Here is a 27427-nt window from a genome sequence, read left to right on the forward strand (position 1 = left end):
GCGCCCGGTTTTCAGTTCCACTATTGCTAAGCATTGTTGCCCTGGTAATTTTTCTGGTTTTAATCTCAATCTTACTATACTGGAAACGTCGCCGGAATCAGGACTGAGGTGAGTCATCACAGGGGTACAAAGAAGGAAACAAGTTAAAGGATTTCTTAAGTCAGTTTGGGGGTCATCTGAAGATATTCATAAAGGGCTGGCAATGGTATGTTTTGTTTGTTGTGTCCAAACTACATACATGATGCTGTTTCCAAAATGCTCAGGGACATTTTTTTTTTTTTTTTGCAATTGGGCATTAGATTGGATCTTTCTGTTTTTCAATCACTAAAATGTTTTAAAGGCTAATATTTCATTAGTTGCAAGTAAGGGTTGATAAGAGGAAATGAAGACGTATTTATCCCACCAAAATGGAATCGTCTAATGGCAGAACCCAGTGAAAAAAGTCTTAGCACTCATGCAGGATCCCCCCCGCCCCACCGCCACCTGCTAATGAGAAGGACAAGCTCTTCTCTTTTACAAAATTCCACAGGCCAGTGATACAAGTAAAAGATTTTTTGTGGAATTGTCCAATATATCAGTCACTAAGTAGCTCTTCCTATGTTATTCTCTTTCTATGTCTCAGACCCCAAAGACAACATACAGGTGATCCGCCCTTACAGTAACCTGTGTCATGTCATTCTGCCCTCCAAGACTGTTCATTTTTCTCTATCCCTCACACATCTATCACGGTGCTCAATAAATGGTCATTAAAAGAGTGAATGCATGAATGAATTAATGAATAGCTGGATGGATAGATTTTCCAAGTGATTCGTTCAATCCCATTTCTCCTGTTTCAATTTAGCACCTCAAAAATGCCAGCGGGTGCCAAACTTTGTGAGCCACTGTGTCATGGATTGAATAGTGTCCCCCCCAAAATATCTGTCAATTTGGTTAGGCCATGATTTCCAGTATTGTGTGATTGTCTACTATTTTGTCGTCTGATATGATTTTCCTATGTATCATAAATCCTATCTCTATGTTGTCAATGAGATGGGATTAGCAGCACTTATGTTAATGAGGCAGGACTCAATCTACAATATTCAATTGTGCCTTAAGCCAGTCTCTTTTGAGATATAAAAGAGATAAGCAAGCATAGAGACATGGGGACCTCATACCATCAAGAAAGTAGTGCCAGGAGCAGAATTTGTTCTTTGGGCCCAGGGACACTGTACTGAGAAGCTCCTAGTCCAGGGGAAGTTTGATGACGAGGGCCTTTCTCCAGAGCCAACAGAGAGAGAAAGCCTTTCCCTAGAGCTGATGTCCTGAGTTTGGACTTCTAGCCTCCTAGACTGTGAGAGAATAAATTTGTCTTCGTTAAAGCCATCCAATTGTGGTATTTGTGTTATAGTAAAAAACCAGTGCTTGCTAATTAAGACACACCGTAAAATAAGATAGGCAGTAAAACAAGAGGAATGAGAGCTATAGCTCTCCCTCTACAAGAAGGAGAGATAAATACATTTCTTTGGTTCCTGAAGGCAGTGTGTACTTTTTTTAAGTGAATGCAATCTGTCTTTTATGTGCGTGTAACGAGAATTTCCTAGGTTAAGGAGTGATACGCAAGCTTCCTCCGTCTCAGATGACTAAAAGATAGGGATCAGTGAAGTGAAAAAGGTTGGCTTTGAGTATTATTTTAGATTTGTATTAAAAATCTCACCCAAATGTTACCTCCCCCCTTTATCTAATGTTTAATAGACTAATATCTTTCACTTTCTAGGTTCTATGAACACTTTATGCCACCCAAACCTTATATAAACACCAGATTAATTCCTATAAAACCAGCAACCAACCTTCAGTGTCAGTAACCCTTTTGCTAAAGTAGATAAAACTATTTATTCCATGGGGGAGGGGAGTACAGATCAAATAATCTTTTTGTGCATAAACATAAACTCATAGAATTCATGCGCACTTCAGAGGCAGAAGGGCTGTTTACTTTATCCAAACATTTCACTTTTCTTATTGGAAACTGAGGCCCGAAGAGAGAAGATGGCTTCCCTAAGGTCACACAGCTCATTAACAGCAGACCTAGGACTAGAACCCTGGTCTCCTCACCTGTGCCAGAATGTTTTTCCAGTCATCTCTGACAGCTCTACAGTGCTGACTTGAAAGGAGTTATTACCCACATTTTAGTCTGTGCTTCTGTTTTTATTCTTTTGGAAAGGGAAAGCAGTCAAGTATAGCATTTAAATGTTTTAAAAAGCCCCTCTTGGACAAGAGTCCTCTAATATAACCTATTCAAGTTCAAGGTAAATTGCACAAGAAAGGGGCATTTGCAAAATAATTGCAAATTAAGCAAGTCTTGAATTTTCTGAATACACTTGTTAAATGTATTATCAGTTCTCAAAGACCAAAACAAAACAGTCAATTTAACTCTGCACCCCGACCTTTCTCTTATTTATAAAATAAACACTGGGACTTGTGTTCAATCTTGCAAGCACAGGAGTGTCCTTTGCTGGTTATGTTTTCATGACATACGGCCGATTCAGTTGATTTCACTGACTGTTCAGTGGCACGTTTTGAGTGAGTGGGTTTTTGACTGGTTTCAAAAATTTAAACAGCCAGACAACTTGGTCCCATATAGCTACAAAGCATCAGTTATGGTGGCCGATTTAAACCCTCAGGCCTGAGAAAAATCCTGGCTCATGAAGACCAAAATTGAAGTTATACGAAGAGTTGGGAGAAAGAAAAGAAAATGATAGAAGATGGTGGCACTTTTTATTTGCTCACGTAACAAATTCCAATTGTCAGTTTGTGAGGAGAGAAATCGTTCTCCCAAATTTGCCTTCCCACCCTCCTTTCCCTTAGTTGGTTTTCTTTCTCTTCTTGCCACCATCTCCTGAAAACATAACACTTCCAGAATGGCAGGGAAGTGTGCAGTACCAGGTGTCACCAGGGTACTGAGCCTGGTGACCTGAACAATGATGACCTTGACTAAGAAACAGGGAAGTGAGGAGGGGAACTGAGTGGGTATGCCTGTGTCTGGGTGTGTTTCAGAGTCTGCAGGAGGGAAAAGAAAGGGGAATGAATTAATTCTTGGTTGGACTTCTTGATGTGGGTAGACAGTCATGCCTATGGAGCTACCAGTAGCCAGTAAGAAAAATCTGGTAAATTCATTTTGGTAAGTAGATCAACTTTTTGCTGGATTAAAAAAAAGAAGAAGAAGAAAGTTTATTTTAGATGATAATCACTCACAAAATCTCTTCCCCACGAAACCATAAGCAAATTTTACATTTCTATCCTGAGGGGTACCAGTAACAGCTCCCCTCTAGTAGATTCTGACTCGTGGGGGCCCTGTTTGTGTCAGAGTAGAACTGTGCTCCATAAGGTCTTCAATGGCTGTGGCCTTTCAGAAGCAGATTGTCAGGGCTTTCTTCCAAGACGCGTCTGGGTGGATTCAATCTGCTAAGCTTTCGGTTCGTAGTGGAGCACTTAATCCCTTGTGCCACTCAGGGATTCTTGTACAGAGGGGTAATAGTCTCTAATGGCTGATGTTCTTTTTAGGTAGAAGTTAGGCTTCCTCTACTATTCTGGTGATTCTGTGTAATGCCAGAGAGCCTTATGCTATTTTTTCAACTGTAAAGCTGTGCTCTGGAGGACTGTGTGATGACTTATGGGCATTTCCCTTTGTACCGTCCCTGACTGGATCGTCAGAGCCACTTCCCATGAGATTACAGTAATAAGACCCACGGGTTCTCCAGAATGTTTTTTTCTCTTTCATGAATCCAGCACTTTATTATTGAGATAGAAAGTGATAATTGACTTAAAATTTCCTAGGGAGATTTTCTACCTTTCTCATAATAGTTCTTTCTATTAAAACCCAGTTGTTAGGTGCTCTTGAGTCAGTTCCAACTCGTGGCGATCCCACGCATGACAGAAAAAAAACACTGTCTGGTCCTGCACCATCCTCACAATTGTTGCTATGTGTGAGCCCATTGTTGGAGCCACTGTGTCATTCCATTTCGTCAAAGGTCTTCCTCTTTTTCACTCACCCTCAGCCTTACCAAGCATGATGTCCTGCTCCAGAGGCTGGTCCCTCCTGATAACATGACCAAAGTACATAAGACGAAGTCTTGCCATCTTTACTTCCAAGGAACATTCTGGCTGTATTTCTTCCAAGGCAGACTTGTTCATTTTCTGGCAGTCCATGGTATATTCAATATTCTTTGCCAACACCATAATTCAAAGCCATCAATTCTTTGGTCTTCCCTATTCATTGTCCAGCTTTCACGTGCATATGAGGTGACTGAAAATAACATGATTGCGTCAGGCACATCTTAGTCCTCAAAGTGACATCTTTGCTTTTCAGCACTTTAAAGAGGTCTCTTGTAGCAGATTTGCCCAATAAAATACGTCATTTGGTTTCTTGACTGCTGCTTCCATGGCTGTTGATTGTGGATCCAAGTAAAATGAAATTCTTGGCAACTTCAGTCTTTTCTCTCTTTATCATCATGTTGCTTATTGGTCCAGTTGTGAGGATTTTTGTTTTCTTTATGTTGAGGTGTAATCTGCACTGAAGGCTGTAGTCTTTGATCTTCAGCAGTAAGTGCTTCTTCGCTTTCAGCAAGGAAAATTGTGTCATCTGCATATGGCAGGTTGTTAATGAGTCTTCTATCGATCTGATGCCACCTTCTTCATATAATCCAGCTTCTCGTATTATTTGCTTAGCATACAAATTGAATAAGTGTGATGAAAGAATACAATGCTGATGCACATCTTTCTTGATTTTAAACCATGCAGCGTTCTTTTGTTCTGTTTGAACGACTGCCTCTTGGTCTGCATACAGGTTTCAAATGAGCACAATTAAGTGTTCTGGAAATCCCATTCTTTGCAATGTTATCTATACTTTGTTATGATCCACACAGTTGAATGCCTTTGCATAGTCAATAAAGCACAGGTAAACATTTTTCTGGTATTCTCTGTTTTCAGCCAAGGTCCATCTGACATAAACAATGATATCGCTGGTTCCATGTCCTCTTCTGAATCCCACTTGAATTTCTGGTAGTTCCATGTTGATGTACTACTGCAACCATTTTTTAATTATCTTCAGCAAAGTTTTACTTGCATTTGATATTAACAATATAGTTTGAAAATTTCCATATTCTGTTGGATCACCTTTCTTTGGAATGGGCACAGATACGAATCTCTTTCAGTCAGTTGGCCAGGTAGCTGTCTTCCAAATTTCTTGACATAGTTGAGTGAGCACCTCCAATGCTGCATCTGTTTGTTTAAACGTCTCAATTGGTATTTCATCAATTCCTGGATCCTTGTTTTTTGCCAATGCTTTCAGGGCAGCTTGAACTTTTTCCTTCAGTACCATTAGTTCTTGATTTTATGCTACCTCCTGAAATGTTTGAACATCAACCAATTCTTTTTGATACAGTGACTCTGTGTATTCCTCCCATCAAAAAAAAAAAAGAAGAAGAAGAAGGATCGGTAATTGGAAAATATGGTCTCGGTGATAGAAACAATGCTGGAGATTGCATGATGGAATTTTGCAAGACCAACCACTTCTTCATTGCAAATACCTTTATTCACCAACATATAATGGCAGCTATACACGTGGACCTCACCAGATGGAATACACAGGGATCAAATCAACTACACCTGTGAAAAGAGATGATGGCGAAGCTCAATATCATCAGTCAGAACAAGGCCAGAGTCCGACTTTGGAACAGACCATCAATTGCTTATATGCAAGTTTAAATTGAAGTTGCAGAAAATGAAAACAAGTCCACGAGAGCCAAATTACAGCCTTAGTATATCCCACCTAAATTTAGAGACCATCTCAAGGATAGACTTGATGCATTGAACACTACTGACTGAAGACCAGACGAGTTGTGGAATGACATCAAGGACAACATACATGAAGAAAAACAAGATCATTAAAAAGACAGAAAACAAAGAAAAGACCAAAATGAATGTCAGAAGATACTGTGAAACTTGCTCTTGAACATAGAACAGCTAAAGCAAATGGAAGAAATGACGAAGTAAGAGAGCTGAACAGAAGATTTAAAGGGTGTCTGGAGAAGATAAAGTAAAGTATTTTAATGAAATGTGCAAAGATCTGGAGTTAGAAAACTAAAAAGGAAGAACACACTTGACATTTCACAAGTGGAAAAAATTCAAGCCTCAAGTTGCAATTTTGAAGCTATCTATGGGCAAAATATTGAACAATGCAGAAAGCATCATAAAGATGATGGAAGAAATATGCAGAGTCACTGTGCCAAAAAGAATAGGTCAACATTCAACCATTTCAGGATGTAGCATATAAGCAAGAACTGATGATATAGAAAACCCAGTTAAACCAAAACCTTTAGCCTTTGAGTTAGGTGTCATAAATTTATCCCTTTCCACATATGCTACAATGAAGTTAAATTTGGGATTGAGAATAATCTTTCATTTTCCACTTGTCAACCCACCAGTGGTTACATTTTGCTCAGAAAAAAAGTAAAGGAAGCTTCACTTTGAGGCGGGTCATCATAGACACGTAATTAATCTTTAGAAATCTTATTTTAAATAGCCTTTTTTGGGGAGGGCAGTGGGTCATGGCTGAGCTGGGGAATGATAGAGAATCCAGACGATGATGTGAAATGTGTAACCCAAATTTAACTTTTTCAAGTAGCTGGCTATTTCACTCAGAAGTGTATTTTCACCCACATCAGATGTATAATTATCTTAATTTCCTTCACTTTACTTCACATTAGCCTAACTTATGAATGGGCTCTTTGTAACAGTAAAAACGGCAGTTAATAAACTGCCATTTCTTGGGAGAAAGCCTGTCAATTCCTCCTGTTTTAATACTAAGTCAAATAATGTTGTTTTTGTTGTTGTGTGCTGTTGAGTCGATTCCAATCCATAGAGACCCTATATGACAAGGTAGAACTATGCCAGAGGGTTTCCTAGATTATAATCTTTATGGGATCAGATTGCCTGGTCTTTTCTCCTGTGCAGCTGCTAGTGGGTTTGAACCGATGACCTTTCGGTCAGCAGCCAAGCACTTAACCATTACACCACTACGGCTCCTTACATCAAATGAACGATGTGCCCAATAAACAGTTTGTGATGGTAACATCGATCATCAGTTGAAAAGGCAATCCAAAAAATATTTGTTTCAGAAAATAAAAGAGTCTGTGTTTTGCTAAAAAATTGCACTTCTGCTTTCCAGATGAAGGCTGGGTTGTGGGTGGTAATCCCCTTTTCCCCTTCTACTTTCCTACTAGTTCCAAGCAGAAGAAATGTGATACTTTATATGAGAAAAGATTTAGAGATCCTTTATTGAACTGCCTAAGTCCCCAGGTGGTACAAACAGTTAATGTGCTCAGTAGCTGACAGAAAGTTCGAGATTTGAGTCCACTCAGAGGCACCTTAGAAGAAGGCCTGGTGATCTACTTCTGAAATATCAGTCATCGAAAACACTTTGGAGCACTGTTCTCCTCTGACACAGATGGGGTCGCCATGAGTCAGCATTGCCTCAACGGCCACTATTCAATTTTCTACGAAATTTTTGCCCTTGCATAGGTGCAGATGCCACTCACCATGCCAAACTGACATGACATAATCTGATTAAATCCATCAGCTAACAGACCTTCTAACCTGGACATTCCTGCCTGGAGCCATTCTCCTCCTTAACACCCAAAACCGTGTGGACTCAGGTGACCCAAATTCCACGTGTCAGTCTGTGGGTGGGGAACAACTCTAGGAGTCAAGACATCTCTGTCTCTTGCCCAGGAATTAAATGCCAGTTCCATCCCCAAATGGTACTCTCACTTTGCTGGCTTCTTGGCTGTGGGCCTGTTCTAAGATCATCCGCTAGACTAATTAATGAAAAACCTGAGGGATGAGAAAAACTAGCTGAGCAGTTCTCCAACCTCTCTTCTCCTTTTGCATTTTGGCTGACACACGTTCTTTTCCTAGTGCCTCTTACCAGTTGTTTGGAATCATGGTGACCATCAACAGCATAGTCAACCCCGTATTACTAAACTTTGCCCTGAGTAGATTCAAGCGCCTAGTCCCTACTCCCTGGAGAAGTCAACTTTGAACTAGAAAAGATTTGGGTTCACTTTATGAAAATATCCAACATGGCTCCACTAAAGGAGAAATACCATAAATGTTGTATTAATTTTCTATTGTTTCTTTAACTCTCACAATCTCAGTGGCTTAAAACAACACAAATGCATGGCCTTACACAGTTTAGAAGTCAGAAGCCTGACTTGGGTCTCGCTGGGCTAAAATCTAGGTGTCGGCAGAGCTATGCTCCTTTCTAGAAGCTCTAGGGGAGAACTCTTTCTATTGCCTTTTCTAGCTTCTGCCCACATTCCTTGCTTGTGGCCTTCTTCCATATTACAAGCTAGCAATGGCCAGTCAAGTCTTTTTCACATCTAGTCACTCTGACTCTGACTTTCTTGCCTTCCTACCTCCCCTTTCCATAAGGACATTTTTAATTACATTGGGCCCACCTGGATAATCCAGAATAATCTCCCCATCTCAAGATTTTTAGTTTAATAACATTGGCAAAGTCTTTTTTGCCATTTAAGGTAACATTCGTAAAGTCCGGAAATTAGGCCATGGATATTATTGGGGAGCGTTTTCATGCCTAAGGAGCCCTGGTGACACTGTGGTTAAAGCAATCAACGGCTAACAGCAATGTCAGCAGTTTCAAACCACCAGCGGCTCCACAGGAGAAAGACATGTGGCAGTCTGCTTCCATAGAGATTTACAGCCTTGGAAACCCTACAGGATCGGTATGAGTCAGAATTGACCCCATAGCAGTTGTTCTGCCTACCACAATGCTAAGAGGGGATAGGAGGGCAAGGGGGATGGAAGGGCAGCTGTCAAATGAGCTCTTCAATACAAGCATTCTGTAATTCTACGACCTTAGCTTTGTTCATGGTAACCCCACCTTCAGAGAACATTAGAATCTGGTCAGTACCTCATCGCCTTCTGACCACGCAAGACTTCATTTACAAGATTTGGCATATTTTGTCTCGCAAGACTATACTGCAAAAACATGACTTCTGCCTTCCTCCTTATTCCAATCATCAAAAACTGTAATGTTACAGAGACCTGAGGCATTATTGATATCATAATTCTCATGTATTCCTTCTTCCCACCCCCTCACAAAGATAAACAACTTTGACTTCCCTTCCTGTCTTAGTACTCAAATTACTGGTCTCTTAAGACCCCAAGTTGGCCTTTTCCCATTCATGAGAGCTTGCTGCAAAGGGGATTTCTGAGTAGCTATATTTATCATTTGCAATATTATGCTAGGAGGCCACAGTGGATTTTACCAGCCAATCACAGGTCATGCTTATAGGAAGGACTCGATGTCAGGAGGCATTTCCGCTTGACACCTATCCTAAAAGCATTTTAGAGAACAACATAAATGCCTGATTCACTAAATCTAACACTTGTGATCCAGGCACTTACTGTAAATGAAAGCTAGCATTTTCTGAACATCATAAACTGCTCTTTCATTGGTTCTTAAGACACAAATATTTTCATGCATATTATTTTTATTACACTACAGTAAAATGGGCAGAAATTATTTTTATATTATTTAATATATAATATTTGATTAATATATGTATTTAAATATATGACATATATAATTTAATACATATTTGATATATTATTTAAAAAACAAACTATTCCAACTCATAGTGACCTTACAGGACAGAGTAGAACCACCGTGTAGGGTGTCCAAGGAGAGGCTGGTGGATTCAAACTGCTGAACTTTTGGTCAGCGGCTGAGCTCTTAAGCACTGCACCACCAGGGCTCCTATATATTATTAAACATATAATAATATTTATATATTACTTTATATGTTTATATACACAATATTGAATTTTTAGATGTGTCATAAATTATATAATTTATAACTATAAATGAGATTTTTTTTTTTTCTTCAGAAGGCTACAATCACCCTCCTGACTTTCTTTTACCTTCTTGGCCTTTTTGTCCCAGCAAAGGAAAAATTTGTTTCCTACTTTACACATGAGGAGTCTAAGGGAAGGAAATGGGAATTCATTTGTCCTGAACTGACCTCCGAGATATTTATGTCCAGCTTCGAATCTACCTTGCAGGATTATATTTCTTGTCTCTTGCTAAGAAATCAGCAAGTACAGCAAGGAAAAGTACCCATTGCTGTCAAGTCAATTCCTACTCCTAGGATCCTATAAGACAGAGTAGACCAGCTCCATAGGGTTTCCAAGGTTGTAATCTTTACGGAAGCAGACTGCCATATCTTTCTCTCAAGGAGTCGCTGGTGGGTCCAAGCTGCTGACCTTTTAGTTAGCACCCAAGCACTTAACCACTGTGCTACCAGGGCTTCTGTAAGATAATGTAGGATATATAAATAATCAATACAAGGCCCAGAAGAGAGACAACTTGCTTGCTGGGCCTAAAGCCCTGATATTTTCTATATAATTCTCAGAAATCTTTTTAAAAATTCCCATTTACTGACCCAAATAAATTCCAACAATCAATATGCAAGAGAGCAGCTCTTCCACTTACCATTCTTTTTTTTTCTAACAAAGTAAATATATAGACATTTATCTAAGTATAAAACATCCAGTAGACAAATTATTAGAAATATCAGGAAAAGTAAAAAGTCTCAGGGTGTTCAGTACAATTCAAGTGAATGAATTTAGTTATCTTGTAATCATTATATTGTAAAAACACAGTTTTCTGTAGCAGATAGTGACCAAATAAGATTTTGTAATACAAACAGGTAAAACAAGTGTTGTAAAAACCACAACCTCAATGTTAAATACTATATCCAATGAGTGATAATTATAAAAGTTTCCATGAACAGCAAACTATCATGAGAGCCTCTTGCCCTTTTCAGTAAACAAACTAGGTAGAAACTCAGTTTCATGACTGGCCAGTGCTCCTGGTTTGAAGATTTTTGTGATCACTGGTTTGAAAAATCTCTAACCTTCTCCTATATTTATACAACAAAGAGAAAGGACTGGCTTTGTACATACACCCTGTCCTCACTTACTGACATAGTTCTGAAGACCAGGTCATTATGTGAAAATAGGCATTATGTAAAAATGGAGGATGACCACACCAAATCACAAAATGGTGGATGACTACATCACGACATAACTCCAAAATTACCTCATTATATAACTGCCAAATTACATCACTACATAACTGCCAAACCACTGAGAATCATGGCCCAGCCAGTTGACACATAACCTTAACCATCAAAGCCAGCGTGACTCCTGCCTCACACCTCAGCATTCGTTACTGCCAGACGTATGTTGCTAATGCACAAAAGTCGGATAGTAAGTTTTTTACTATTGTAGTAAATGCGAAATGTCAGATAACAAGTTTGTTGATAAGTGAGGAGAAGGTGTATTTTCAAAGTCCTCTAAAGGTTTCTCATTAAATATATCTGGGACTTGGGTGAACTTGTGTCTCTTAATCTTAACCAAAGTTGAATCAAATAATTGAGAAATTGAATATAATATTTTATTTCTACAACAAGGTTTCTGTCTTCAGGAATTTAGTCTTTAACCCTCAACCCTGGCAAGGAAGACTGTAAAGGATGTATAGGATTGGTTGTTTCCCGACGGTCTTTATTTTTATTTGTAACTATGACCAGTTACTAAACAATTTTGATCACATCCTGTCTCTTTACAAATTAGTTGAGTGCCTTCGGCAAGCCATTCAACCTCCCTGTGCCTCTCTTTCCTCCTTTGATAATATGGGGATGATAAGATGTAATTATAAGAGTGCTATTTAAAAGATAATGCATGCAAGCACTTAGAAAAGAGGCTAAAATCAGCGGAGTACTGGTAAACTAAGGATAAAGGGTGAGGAGAAGCCCACTTCTGTAGCGTTTGCCAACTTCTGTTGTGTAAATATTCCCACCATGGTCAATTTCAAGCTGTCAACAATTTAATCATCAGCATACAAAATTTCTGAATATTTAGCAATCAACTCTTGTGAGTCCAGCACACCAGTGCAACGTAGTAAGTTTCCAATAAATGTTAGCCCTTGTTATTACTAGCTCTAAGGTTCCTTCTGGCTTTATCAATGTTTATTTTCATGAACTGTGCAAGTATTGAGGAGCAGTCAAGTTTCTGCTATGAAGAGGTAAATGGAGGGAGAGACAGATGATGGAGAAGCTGCAGAAGTTAGGCAGGTTTTGAGGAAGAAGGTATGAGAAGTTCTCTGATTTTGTTTGGACACATAGGCAGGAATATTTGGAAGGAAGGAGAGAGAGCATGTAGAAATCATTTTCAGTAGCAGCCATAGGAGAAGTTTGGATGGAGACAAGCCAAGTGGAGAAGCAGGATCCAAAATTACTTATGCTGTTGTTGTTGTTAGGTGCAGTCTAGTCTTTTCCGACTCATAGCAACCCTATGTATAACAGAACAAAAAAAACACTGCCAGGTCCGACGCTGTCCTCACAATCATTGTTACGCTTCAGCCCATTGTTGCAGCCACTTTGTCAATCCATCTCATTGAGGTTCTTCCTCTTTTTTGCTGACCTTCTACTTTACCAAGCATGATGTCCTTCTCCAGTGACTGGTCCCTCCTGATAACATGTCCAAAGGACACAAGGCGAAATCTTGCCATCCTCGCTTCTAAGAAGCATTCTGGCTGTACTTTACTCCAAGGCAGATTTACTACTTCTTCTGGCAATCCATGATATATTCAATATACTTCAACAACATCATAATTCAAAGGCATCAATTCTTCAGTCTTCCTTATTCATTGTCCAGTTTTCTCATGCATATGAGGCAACTGAAAATGCCATGGCTTGGGTCAGGTGCACTTTAGTCCTCAAAGTAACATCTTTGCTTTTCAACGCTTTAAAGAGGTCTTTTGCAGCAGATTTGCCCAATACGATACGTCGTTTGACTTCTTGACTGCTGCTTCCACTAGTGTTGATTGTGCATCCAGGTAAAATGAAATCCTTGACAACGTCAATCTTTTCTCTGTCATGATGCTGTTTGTTGGTCCAGTTGTGAGGATTTTTGTTTTCTTTATGTTGAGGTGTAATCCATACTGAAGGCTGTAGTCTTTGATTTTATCAGTAAGTGCTTCAAGTCCTCTTCGCTTTCAGCAAGCAAGGTTGTGTCATCTGCATAACACACGTTGTTAATGAGTCTTTGTCCAGCCCTGAACCCAAGTTCTTCATATAGTCCAGCATCTCAGATTATTTGCTCAGCATACAGATTGAATAAATATGGTAAAAGGATACAATGCACACTTTTCCTAATTTTAAACCACACAGTATCCCCTTGTTCTGTTCAAACAACTGTCTCTTGGTCTAGGTACTGGTTCCTCATGAGCACAATTAAGTGTTCTGGAATTCCCATTGTTCACAATGTTATCCACAATTTGTTACGATCCATGTAGTCAAATGCCTTTGTATACTCAATAAAACATGGGTAAACATCTTTCTGATATTCTCTGCTTTCAGCCAATATCCATCTGACATCAGCAATGATATACATCTTTCTACATTCTCTTCTGAATCAGGCTTGAATTTCTGGCAGTTTCCTGTTGATATACTGCTGCAACTGCTTTTGAATGGTCTTCAGCAAAATTTTACTTGCGTATGATATTAATAATACTGTTAGATAATTTCCACATTCTGTTGGATCACCTTTCTTTGGAATGGGCACAAATATGAATCTCTTTCAGTCAGCTGTGTTCCAAATTTCTTGGCATAGATGAGTGAGCACGTCCAGTGTTGCATCAGTTTATCGAAGCATCTCAGTTAGTATTCTATCAATTTCTGGAGCCTTGTTTTTCACCTATGGCTTCACTGCAGCTTGGATTTCTTACTTCAGCTGCTTTGGTTCTTGATCATATGTTACCTTCTGAAATGGTTGAATATTGACCAGTTCTTGCTGGTACAGTGACTCGGTTTATTCCTTCCATCTTCTTTTGATGGTTCCTGAGCCATCAATATTTTCCCTCATAGAATTCTTCAGTATCGTAACTTGGGGCTTGAATTTTTTTTCTTTCAGTTCTTTCAGCTTGAGAAACACCAAGTGTGTTTTTCGCTTTTAGTGTTCTAACTCCAGGTCTTTGCACATTTCATTAAAATACTTTATTTCATCTTCTTGAGCCACCCTTTGAAATCTTTTGTTCAGCTCTCTTACTTCATCACTTCTTCCATTCACTGTAGCTACTCTGTGTTCAAGAACAAATTTCAGGGTATCTTCTGACATGCATTTTGGTCTTTTCTTTGTTTCCTGTCTTTATAATGGCCTTTTGCTTTCTTCATTTATGATCTCCTTGATGTCATTCCACAAGTCATCTGGTCTTTGGTCGTTAGTGTTCAATGCGTCAAATCTATTCTTGAGGTGGTCTCTGAATTCAGGTAGGATATACTCAGGCCATATTTTGGCTCTCGTGGACTTGCTCTAATTTTCTTCAGCTTCAGCTTAAACTTGCATGTATGCAATTAATGGTCTGTTCTGCAGTCGGCCTCTGGTCTTGCTCTGACTGATGATAATGAGCTTTGCCATTGTCTCTTTCACATATGTTGTCAATATGACTCTTGTGTATTCCATCTGATGAGGTCCATGTATATAGTTTCCATTTATATTGTTGAAAAGGGTATTTGCAGTGAATAGGTCTTGGGTATTGCAAAATTCTGTCATTCACTCCAGAGTCGTTTCTGTCACCAAAGTCATATTTACCAACTACTGATCCTTTTTTTCCCAACTTTCGCATTCCAATCACCAGTAATTATCAGTGCATTTTGGTTGCATGTTTGTTCAATTTCAGACCGAGGAACTTGGTAAAAATCTTCTATTTCTTTATCTTTGGCCTTAGTGGTATGTGGGTAAATTCGAATAATAGTTTTAGTAACTGGTCTTCCTTGTAGGTGTGTGAATATTACCCTATCATTGACAGCACTGTGATTCAGGATAGATCTTGAAAAGTTCTTTTGGACAATGGATGCAACTCCATTCCTCTTCAATTTACATATAGGCAAAGAAAATTCATGAGCCAAAAACCTGTGTGTACTGAAGTGTGTGCGTGATACCTAAAATCAATTTCTTGATATTTGGATTTTTCTCTTTTTTTCTGTTTAGAGAAGAGAAACTGTTTTGGTTTGAATTTTTATTTTTTGGTAGGGAGAACTGTTAGTAAAATTGTTGCAAGTCAGGCGGTGGAATAAGGATAGTTACTGTAAGGATGCATGTGAGTGGGTTTCCAGGAAAACTAATGTCCCAGACTTCAGGGAGAGCAGCTACCTGAAGGTGGTTGTAGATCCAAAGCTGCCATTTCAGGCAGTGAGTAGTGGGATTTTCTGTCTAGTTTCTCCTACTTTACCATGACTAAGTTGTTCTCTTCTGTCTCCACTCACCAATTTCTTCACCCTCTATTCTATGTGTCATAAACATACCTCATTGTTTCTGCCTACAAATAGTTTCTGTTCTCTCATAACATAGATGGCCCAATGCAATCTTCCAGTCCTAGCTCCCGCAGCTAGCTTCTTTCTTTCTCCTACTTATTTTTTCATTCAAAGTCCCAAGAGAGGGAACCTAATGGATTTACTTGCTTTATTCTTGTTCATGGAATTCTGATCAACATATGGGTCAGGTGCTCACCATCGGTGAAGTCACCTGTACCTCACAAAGGGAATATATCACATGGTACAAAACATTGCTGGCTAAGACAGTTTCTCAAAATGTGGTCAGCAAATCACCTTAACCAGCACCACCTATAGGGTGTGTTAAAAAAAAAAAAAAAAGGATATTACCACATGAAAAGATAATGAATCAGGATCTCTAGGTTGGCCCTCAGTATCTGTTAATTAACCAGTACTTCAGGCAGTCCTTAGGCATTCTAGAGTCCAGAAGAATACTAAAAGTTTCTTTTTTAGTAAGGGCTGTGAGTAAAGCATAGCCTTACCAGGGACAGGGTAAGGATATAGTGGTTACAGGAACATTGTATTAGAGAAGGAAAAGGCTTTTTGAATTGGATACAAAATCAATCAATCGAAATCAGTCTTAAGAATTTTTTTTTTTAAGTTATTCTAGTGTTCTCTAAAGAAAACCACCCTATAATTTGTAATGTTGTTCTAGATTCCAGCCAAAAGTTCGGTCTTCTATAAAATTGTAGGTTCTGCTATTGTAGATTGGCAGTTCCAAATAAATAGTCGTAGCACATGGGGAGATGAAGACGCTTAGATCTAAGAGAAAACTCTGGAAGTGGGAATGTGGTTGGGGGTGAAAGGAGAACATGATGGATGTTCCTCGATGTTCAAATGATGCTTATGTGACAAAAAGACTAGACTTTCCAGAGAGGCAGATCTAGACCAAATGCTTTTAAGTTAAAGGAGACTGGTTTATTGCTCATCTCAAAGTATTCAGAGATTCATTGGTGACACAACCGCCCTGGAGGTAATTGAATAGTAGTTGGAGTTTAAAAAAAAAAAAAGGTGGGGTATAAAAACCCAGTGCCATAGTAGAAGTAATTTATCCATTGCACGAAGTTTGAAATCTTATTTAGGGATTGAACCCATTCTCAAACTGTCAAACTAGTATGTAAAACAAACAAAGTGGAGCTGTTGTCATTGGAGGGGATTGAAGATGGGGCAAGATGGTGGTTTGTAACACATTCAACACCTGCCAAACTCCTATGATTGTACCAAGATGTTTAAAAACCACTGGACCAGACACTCTTTAAGGACACTTTTAATTCTGAAACTTTGTAATTCAATGGTAGATTAATTGCATTCAAATAATACCATGGTAGTAAAGCCATGGACTCCTTGTATTATGGTTATATGAGGTAAGAGTAGCTTACTTTATGAAATAGTCCTTTACCATCCCAGCTTCTATGCTAGGATAACATACTATCTACCCCCTCTTTCTTAAGGAGGAAACCTAATTCATTTGAGACAGAGCTAGAGAAATCTTTTAAGAATGTGTTTGTTAGACTTACAAGGATAATCAAAAGCAAATAAGCTGGCTAATTTATTAAATCAAGTTTTAGAGCATGGCTACACTTAGGTGTAATTAGATTTGACAGAATAGAAACGGAATAATAAAACCAAGTGTTGGAATATTTGACCTGTGCATCAGATATACATCATATACTAAATACCGATTAACAATGGAAGTTTCAACCTAACTTTCTAGTTGTAAGCACATTCTTTGTATGTGATCTTGTGTCGGTCTTCACCGTTGCTCTACTTGTCATCCTCAACTTTTAAATGATTACTTATGCATTTTCTATAGTGATAACTAGAAAAAAAATGGAAAATTTTAAAATTTTAATTCTAAACCTTCATGAATGGTCTATTTTTTCTTTATTTTTTACTGCACAAGCAGTAAGCATCTAGTTTATGTACATCCTACAAATGAAATTGATATTTGTAATATAACTATAGTCTTAGTCATCTAGCACTGCTATAACAGAAATACCACAAGTGGGTGGCTTTACAAACAGAGGTTTATTCTCTCACAGTCTAGGAGGCTAGAAGTTCAAATTCAGGCTGCCAGCTCTAGGGGAAGGCTTTCTTTCTCTGTCAGTCTGGAGGAAGGTCCTTGTCGTCAATATTCCCCTGGACTAGGAGCTTCTCAGTGCTGGGACCTTGGGTCCAAAGGACAGGCTCTGCTCCTGGCACTACTTTCTTGGTTGTATAAGGTCCCTCTGTCTCTCTGCTCCATTCTTTCTTTTACATCTCAAAAGAGATTGACTCAAAATACACCTAATCCTGTAGATTGAGCCCTGCCTCATTAATATAACTGTCTCTAATCCTGCCTTATTAATATCATAGAGGTAGGATTTACACACACAGGAAAATCACATCAGATGACAAAATGGAGAACAATCACACAATACTGGGAACCATGGCCTAGCCAATTTGACACATGTTTTGGGGGGACACAATTCAACCCACAACACCTATGCTGCTTACACTATGCGAGACATATTAGATATTGTGTTTAATTCTCACAATAACCTATAAGGAAGCTAGTACTATTTCTATCTTACAGATGATGAAACCCTGGTGGCGTAGTGGTTAAGTGCTACGGCTGCTAACCAAAGGGTCAGCAGTTCAAATCCTCCAGGCACTCCTTGGAAACTCTATGGGGCAGTTCTATTCAGTCCTATAGAGTCGCTATGAGTCGGAATCAACTCGGCAGCACTGGGTCTGGGTGGATGATGAAACCTGTAAGAAGGTTACAGGTTAATTTCATTCATTCATTTATTTTACCAGTATTTATTAAGAATGTGCCATGTGCTTGACATTGTAATCAACACAGGTAATATGATGATGAACTGCTCTTGTAGAGTTTACAGGCTAGTGGGGCAGAGAGACAATAAGTAAATCAACAAATAAGTATATATTCCTAAAACCTGAGAAAAGTAGAAGGAAATATTACATAGAATTCAGTTCAAAAGAATGACTTGAGGAGAGGACTGCTTCTTTGGAATTGTTTAGGGAAGGGTTCTCTGAGGTGATGATGTTTTAATCAGAGACCTGAATGAAAAGAGTAAGCCAGCCAAGGAGGAGTGAAGGGAGGATTGGCTCTGAGCAAAAGACTTGCCCATGTGAAGGTACTGAGAGAGAAAAGCCATTCGTATTCTAGAGTATTGTTACTCCAAGGGCGATCTAGGAGGGTTGCCCATCCAAGAACTGTTTATTACCAGTCTACAACAAAACAAGCACAGGACTGAGAATCCATGCTTAGACACTATTATAGCAATTTGACAGAGTAATCTTAGGTCTCCTGAATCTGATTAAAAATGGGTTATATTTTACCTTTCTCTGTTATTTGATTCCATTTTCCAATAATACATTTTTGTTGTATTTTACAAAGTATTGATCTAAGTTGGGGGAAAAAATTGTCCTTCTCTACAGATGGTTGGTCTTAGAAATGTTGTCAGTGTTTACAAATGAAGAGCTTTGTGGGATCTGGTTAAGAACTGCCAAAGTTTGCACATAGATTGAGTGGCAGTACCAAAAATAAATTCCAGATCTTTTTATTTCACTGTCTATATGCCCTTTAGGGAGGCCTTTATCCTCCCAGTTTATGCTCTAGAAGGCCGGTTTCCCTTGAAAGGGCCACTATCCATCTACTTTGTGACCATTCTCAACCTGATGTGTAACAAGATAGTATCCATAAGAAACAAAGCTCAAGGCATTATAAATAAAACACATTTAGATCATTAAGAGTTCTAAATGTATTCCTTTATTTGTTGTCCTAGGTGATCTTTCACACCATTATTTCCTGGGATCATCTAGGTCCTTTTAAAGAAAGTCATAGTCTGCTCATGTCCGCTTCCTGATGTTTATTGATGCTACCGTTATTTATCTTCTTAAAACCTAGTAGGAGAGAAATAATAAATATTCAGTTAATGTCTTGGTCTTTCCTTTATGCAGAGCCCTAGAGGAGTCATACAAAACCCTGAAAGTTATCCCCTGGTCTACTTGAATTTAAAGCAAGCGAGAAGATATTTGTTCTCCATTGGACTAGAAGAGCAAGAGGCAGGAGCAAAAGGCCTGAGAATTCCAAGACTTTCTATGGCCATCTAATCTACCCAGTGCTGTTCTGAGCTCCAGGAGGAAGGCATTTTACCTCTCAGGTCTGTTGTAGGACTTGATTTTGTAAAGCTACGTGGTGTTGCGCTGTTGAAAGGACACTGGAAGCCTGGGTGCATATGTTGACCTTGGCTCTTGGTGGTGGCAACACTAGGCTGGCCACTTTACCTCAGTGAGCATGCATGTCAGAATTGGATTGATCACTGTCCATTCAGTTCCAAAAACTAATGAAAAAAAAAATAATGACGTTCCAGGAAAAAAAGAAACAAGCAAAAAGAAAAAAAAGAGAGAGAAGAAAGGTCATGGAAAGATTAAGGACCAAAGAACTTTCCTGAGACTGTGTTTTATGTTTTACCTTTCTTTTCATGGTCCTTCTTCCCTGGTTGCTCTTAGGTCCGTGATTCTGTTTTTGTATCACTTGGTATCTAGTCTACTACCTGGTTCCTGCTGTGCTAACAACCGGCTTCGCTAGAACCCCTGGTTTCACTGCTACCCTTCATGTGTTGCTGTGAGATTTACCACAACCCAAATGAGACTGAATTTATTGTGAATAACAGTGGCAACTTTAACTTTACTAATCTATTTTTACAGCAGAATAAGTAGACTCATATTAAAAAAAAAAGTCTTCCCTCCTGCTTGTCTCATAATATGCCCAGCCCTATTTTAATCATCCTGAACTCAGCCTAGTGTAATGAAAATGTATTATGAAAACAGACATTTAGGGGATTTCTTGTACAGCAGTCAAGCAAATCATAAACTTTGTTCTGCCTTCTTCTTCTGTAACTCAACTTCGCACCACAGCAGAAGAGGCAAATACAGGCATGCAAATTCCTCGGTTTTGAAAATATTGTTCTAACTTTCAAATAACAAATGAGTGCTCTTCCCCAATCTTTTGCTTTCTCAGTCTGTATCTAATGACCTAGGAGCAAAAGTGGAGCAAAAGCATGTCTTTTTTTTTTAAGTGTCAAATTCCATTATTTATATATTTAGTAAGCTTTTAATTATGGGTTGTTTCTTACCTTTGTATTAAAATACTGAACAATTAAAAGCATCAACTCTAAGTATTTGGTTTATGACAATCTCTTGGGGACTATGGAAATGAGCGATAATCCTTGCGATTTCCTTCTGTGTGGGGAACCTGCCCCCTGCTCCAGCTCTTACCTCTAAAAGTTGCAATAGGCCTTTCTGATTAAGAGTTGCGATGGAAAATGAAATTAAAGCATGCTAAAGACATCCACGTAATGAGTTTTACACAGAGATTATGACTTTTGCCTACGAGAAAAAGAGCAGAGGCTGGTCAATGGTCCAGGGAAACAACTGGGTCACAGGCACCAATATTATCAAACTTATTGTGACATTACAGAAATCTGGTTGTTATTACCAGCTGCCATGAGATCAGCCCTGACTTGTGGTGACCCCATGCACAATGGAGCAAAATATGGATCCTGCATCATTGCCATGATTGGTTGTAGGCTGGACAGAAGTGATTCATAGTTTACCTTGGCTGATTTTTGGAAGTAGCTCACCAGATCTCTCTTCCCAGTCCATTTTAGTCTGGAAGCTCTGCTGAAACCTGTTCAGCACTTTAGCAACAGGCAGGCCTCCACTCACAGATGGATTTTGCTATAGGAGTAAGATGCATACATTTATGACATAACCAGAAGCTGAAAAGTCACTAGGAATAAAACACTTCAGCTGATGGTTTCCCCAAATGAAAGTGTTCAGTCCCCAAAGACTGAGGTTTTATCAGCAACTTTTTTAATTCCCTTTGCTTGATGTCTGCTACAGAGTTCTGGGCAAATAGTCACCCAACACATTGTGTGCTTGGTATTGCTGATACACAAGTATCTTCTATTCTGGGAATATTCCTTTTAAACTATAGAAAACGTGAGGAAAGAAAAAGAGGAGCAGAGCTATTTTTGCTAAAATAGCTCTCTGCACTCACTTGTTAATATTTTTGAAGACAGTAAACCAATAGAAAAGTTGAAAGAATTGTACGATGAAAATCAAATACCCTTCCCCTAAATCTGCTGGTTGTCATCAAGTCAGTTCTGACTCACTGCGACCTCAGGGGTGTCAAAGTAATCTGTGCTCCATAAGGCTTTCGATGACTGTTTAGAACTAGATCACCAGGCCTTTCAACAAAGTCACCTCTGGGTGGACCAAAATTTCCAACCTTTCGTACCACCCAGGGTCTCCTTCATCTAGATCTACCATCTGCTCATGTTTTGCTGCAGTTGGTTAGTCGGCAGATACCGCACCGTGTATATCCTAAGACCTGAGGCGCTCTTTTGTATAACCACAATTCCATTATCACATTCCATATTCCGTTTTCCCTTGTTTTCCTAATAATATTCTCTAGAGCTGTTTTAAAAATCGATGAGCCAATTAAGGATCACACATTGAGTTTAGTCATCACGCCTCTTTTGTCTCCTTTAAGATTGTGTTGTTGTTAGTTGCTGTCTAGTCAGTTCCGACTCATGGTGATCTGGTGTGCGGAGTAGAATTTCTCCTGTTTTTTTTTTGCATTCTCAGCTTTTAATCCTATGCATTATAATCTAATCCAATACTCTCATTATTCTTTGCAGTGCTCACATTGTCCCTGGTTTGGGCAGTGGGAGACCCTTCAAGCTACTGCTTCTGTCCTTTTGACTTAATCTCATCTGTTTGGGCCACATTTTTATACGTACTGTTTTTATTTTGCTGTTAGATCCCAACCTTTGCAAATGAATCAACTCACACAGTTTTGAATTTAGCAGGAATTACCACCTGCTTCTGGTTTTTGCTGCATTTTTGGTCTCTCAGCTGAGTTGGTGCTAGATCAGGCAGGACAACTGAAAGTAGCAGTTCTCAATCTCAAACATTTTGGTGTCAGGACTTTTTTTTTTTTCCTAATAATTGTTTACATTTATTTTAGTTATACTAAAACTGTTACAAAAATGCATCAAAGAATTGTTTAAATTTTAATTCATATGGGTGAAAATGTACGTTAAACTATCTATTACATGTCATCATCAAGTTTTTAGTAGTTTTTTTTTTAATACTTTAAAGTCAGATTTATTTATTTATTTATTTATTAACTTTTATTGAGCTTCAAGCGAACGTTTAGAAATCAAGTCAGACTGTCACATATAAGTTTATATACATCTTACTCCGTACACGCACTTGCTCTCCCCCTAATGAGTCAGCCCTTTCAGTCTCTCCTTTCGTGACATTTTTACCAGCTTCCAACTCTCTCTATCCTCCCATCCCCCCTCCAGACAGTAGATGCCAACACAGTCTCAAATGTCCACCTGATATAATTAGCTCGCTCTTTATCAGCATCTCTCTCCTACCGACTGTCCAGTCCCTTTCATGTCTGATGAGTTGTCTTCGGGGATGGTTCCTGTCCCGTGCCAACAGGTCATGGTTTGGGGACCATGACCGCCGGGATTCCTCTAGTCTCAGTCAGACCATTAAGTCTGGTCTTTTTATGAGAATTTGGGGTCTGCATCCCACTGATCTCCTGCTCCCTCAGGGGTTCTCTGTTGTGCTCCCTGTCAGGGCAGTCATCGATTGTGGCCGGGCACCAACTAGTTTTTCTGGTCTCAGGATGATGTAGGTCTCTGGCTCATGTGGCCTTTTCTGTCTCTTGGGCTCTTAGTTGTCGTGACCTTGGTGTTCTTCATTCTCCTTTGATCCAGGTGGGTTGAGACCAACTGATGCATCTTAGATGGCCGCTTGTTAGCATTTAAGACCCCAGATGCCACATTTCAAAGTGGGATGCAGAATGTTTTCATAATAGAATTATTTTGCCAATTGACTTAGAAGTCCCCTTAAACCATGGTCCCCAAACCCCCACCCTTGCTCCGCTGACCTTTGAAGCATTCATTTTATCCCGGAAACTTCTTTGTTTTTGGTCCAGTCCAATTGAGCTGACTTTCCATGTATTGAGTGTTGTCCTTCCCTTCACCTAAAGCAGTTCTTATCTACTAATTCATCAGTAAAAAACCCTCTCCCACCCTCCCTCCCTCCCCCCCTCGTAACCACAAAAGTATGTGTTCTTCTCAGTTTATACTATTTCTCAAGATCTTATAATAGTGGTCTTATACAATATTTGTCCTTTTGCCTCTGACTAATTTCACTCAGCATAATGCCTTCCAGGTTCCTCCATGTTATGAAATGTTTCACAGATTCATCACTGTTCTTTATCGATGCGTAGTATTCCATTGTGTGAATATACCACAATTTATTTAACCATTCATCTGTTGATGGACACCTTGGTTGCTTCCAGCTTTTTGCTATTGTAAACAGAGCTGCAATAAACATGGGTGTGCATATATCTGTTTGTGTGAAGGCTCTTATTTCTCTAGGGTATATTCCGAGGAGTGGGATTTCTGGGTTGTACGGTAGTTCTATAGATTTCCAAAGTGGTTGTACCATTTGACATTCCCACCAGCAGTGTATAAGAGCTCCAATCTCTCCGCAGCCTCTCCAACATTTATTATTTTGTGTTTTTTGGATTAATGCCAGCCTTGTTGGAGTGAGATGGAATCTCATCATGGTTTTAATTTGCATTTCTCTAATGGCTAATGATCGAGAGCATTTTCTCATGCATCTGTTAGCTGCCTGAATATCTTCTTTAGTGAAGTGTGTGTTCATATCCTTTGCCCACTTCTTGATTGGGTTGTCTTTTTGTGGTTGAGTTTTGGTGTCAGGACTTTTTTATGTATTTAAAAAATTATTGAGGACCCCAAAAATCTTACTTTTCAATATGAATTATATTTGCTGATACCTAGCATATTTGAAATTAAAACTGAGGGGTTTTAAAAATCAAAACATACAAACACGTGTTCCATTAACCACCAGAGTGATGTCAACATGACACATTGTATAGCTTCTGGAAAACTCCGCAGCACACTTTTGAGAAAATGAGAGTGAAAGCAGCAAATAATGTATTGGTATTATTATGACGATAGTTTTGATTTTGATTTTGTAGACCCCCTGACAAAGTCGCAGGGATAGTACTGAAGACTGGTGGCTCAAAGTATAGGCAAAGAAAAAGACAACATTCTGAACAAATTCCCTGAGTCTATCTCAAAGGAACTCCCTACTTAAACAGCTGTTTTTTACAATGGCTAAGCATCCCGTCGTTCAACTGCAATGTTAATTTAGACCATTACCTTTCTGGGACTTACCCTCAAAGTGCAGAGAGCCCAGAGAGTCCTAGGACTAATCCTTTCCATCATTATTGATTCACCTTAAATTGGCCTGTTAAATGGTTTATTAGCTACCAGCCGGGTACGTAAGGAGCTCTGGTGACCCAAGAGTTAAACACTTGGCTGTTAACCCAAAGGTTGGCAGTTTGAACCCACCCAGCAGCTCCTGAGGAGAAAAGTCCTGGCAATCCTCTCCCATAAAGATTACAGCCTAGGAAGCCCCATGGGGAAGTTCTGCTCTGTCGTATAGGGTCACTATGAGCCAGAATCAACTCGACGATACCAGGGTATGCATAGGTAAAAATCTATTTGATCTTCAGCTGTATTAAGTACTATCTGGAGTTACCTCCTGCTTGAAAACCATCTCTTTACTTAGCATGTTTTAGGCTTGGCTACGTCTAATGAAAAGATCAAGGCATCTCCAAATATAAGCTGTGGAAGAAGAAGAACCAAGAAGCATACGCAGGCTGGCTCAATGGCACCTAACAACAATAACAGCTAGGCACTGGACTCCTTGAGTGGGCAAACTGTTAAATAGCTCAGCTGCCAGAAGGTGGGAAGTTTGAGTCCACCCAGAGGCACCTTGGAAGAAAGGCCTGATGACCTACTTCCAAGAAATCAGCTAGTGAAATCCCTATGGAGCACAGCTCTACTCTGACACACGTGGGGTTGCCACAAGTCAGAACTTCTTCCAAGGCAACTGGTTTAGGAGCCCCTGGGTGACACAAACAATTAAGCGCTCAGCTACTATGGAAAGGTTGGAGGTTCAAATTCACCCAGGGGTGCCTTGGAAGACGGGCCTGGCAATCGACTTCCAAAAGGTCACAGGCATTAAAAACCCTATGGAGCACAGTTCTGCTCTGACACACAGCCACACAGGAGGTCACCAGGAGTTGGAACTGACTCCACGTAACTGTTTTTGTTTTAAGCAGGGTATTATTGAGAAGCTTGGATGCAGGATAAGTAAGCTTTGAAGGAGAAGACTTGGGAGGGTCAGAGAAATAAAGTGAGGAGGGGGAGGCATAATTCAGAACATGCTCTGCCTGAGAAAGCCTGTCAGGGTGCAGCGCCATAGCCTTGCTTTCTCCTGTGGCTCCTGCGCTCTGACCCCTGGAAGGGGCTTACCCAACCCCCCATGCCCCCACCATTAGTCATCTGAACTCTTTAATTAGGGGTGGTTTTTCTGAATGTGCAAATTGGAAAGGAGAAGCTAGGGCTTTGCACATTGGGGCAAGTTTGGGAAAGTTGTGAACTTTTGAGTAACTTAAAATAAGTGTTCATATATTTCTTAGTGAAAATTTAGAAAAATTCCAAGGCGATAAACCTATACAGAGAAAAGCAAAAGCAAAAGAGGCCTTTGTTCTTAAGACTAAACCTGATGATAGTGGCTTTTGTGTATGTGTGTGTGTGTGGTATGAATTCATTAATCACTGACTAGGTTCATTTTTTTTTTTTTCTTAGGTTCATAAGTCCAGGTTCAAAAAGGGTACAAACTTTATATCACTTCTAGGAATCATAACATTTTTGTTAAGACAATTTTTTTTTTTATTATGTTTTAAGTGAAAGTTTGTATTTCAAGTCAGTTTCTCATACAAACACTTATACACACTTTGCTATGTACTCCTAGCTGCCCTCCCCCTAATGGTACACCACACTCCTCCTCTCCACCCTGTATTTCCGTGTCCATTCAGCCGACTCCTGTCCCCCTCTGCCTTCTCATCTCACCTCCAGGCAGGAGCTGCCCACATAGTCTCATGTGTCTACTTGAGCCAAGAAGTTCACTCCTCACCAGTATCATTTTCTGTCTTGTAGTCCAGTCAAACCCCCTTCGGCTTTGGGAATGGTTCTAGCCTTGGGCTAACAGAAGGTCTGGGGACATGAGCTCTGGGGTCCTTCTAGTCTCAGATCTCTGGGGTCCTTCTAGTCTCAGACCATTAAGTCTGCTCTTTTTACGAGAATTTGGGGTCTGCCTCCCACTGCTCTCCTGCTCCATCAAATATTCTCTGTTGTGTTCCCTGTCAGGGCAGGCATTGCTGGTGGCCGGGCACCGTCTAGTTCTTCCAGTCTCAGGCTGATAGAGTCTCTGGTTTTTGTGGCCCTTTCTGAAGACAATTTTCTTAAACTAACTTTCTTCCGTGATTATTCTCAGCTTTTCAGGAAAGGGGTTTAACTTTTTAAAATAAAGCTTTCTTAATTATGTCCTCACAACATTTTTTTTTTTTTTTTATGGTTTTTGTATTTGTTCTCCAGATGTTCCACTTTGGTCTCTGCCTCCTCACAGGTGCTCAGGCTAGTTAGCTTGCACTAGGTCATACACAGCTGCTATTCAGTTCCAAGCACGCTGGCTCCGGAGCCAACCTTGCACAGGCATCATTTCAATTGAGCCTCATAATAGCCTTGTAAGATCATTTTGTAGATGTGGAAAATGAGGCATCAGTCTTTTCAGTGGCTTTCCTAAGGTACCACTGTACAGGCGTGGTGGAGTAGAAACTATAACTCAGATTCCCAAGGTCTTGTTCAGGGCCCTGTCTTTCCCCTCCACCAGTACTGTAACCCATCCCACACCCTGTTTCTCAGCATATCCTGTTTTCTCTATCTTCAAAACATATTCAAAATCCAACTCTGACTTACCAACCCCAATCCTACCATCGGGTC

The 27427-nt window shown here is 39.6% G+C and overlaps 1 protein-coding gene across 18 annotated transcripts in view; it reads left to right on the forward strand.

The window, feature by feature from the left end:
• LOC126071864 (OX-2 membrane glycoprotein-like) overlaps positions 1-27427 on the forward strand; it is a 317661-nt gene that overhangs the window by 161472 nt on the left and 128762 nt on the right. For 5 of the 18 annotated variants that reach the window (XR_007516391.1, XR_007516393.1, XR_007516394.1 and 2 more), the window contains one exon: positions 1-19618. The exons of 8 other annotated variants lie outside the window; for them this stretch is intronic. Coding sequence is in view for 4 of the 10 variants with exons in the window: in XM_049876251.1 (XP_049732208.1) it covers positions 1-107 (107 nt within the window). In the remaining 6 variants the exon portion in view is untranslated. 5 more of the 18 variants (XM_049876251.1, XM_049876278.1, XM_049876286.1 and 2 more) reach the window with 5 other exon arrangements.

The sequence above is a fragment of the Elephas maximus genome, chromosome 1 (genome assembly GCF_024166365.1).
Source record: "Elephas maximus indicus isolate mEleMax1 chromosome 1, mEleMax1 primary haplotype, whole genome shotgun sequence".
Lineage (NCBI taxonomy): Eukaryota > Metazoa > Chordata > Mammalia > Proboscidea > Elephantidae > Elephas > Elephas maximus.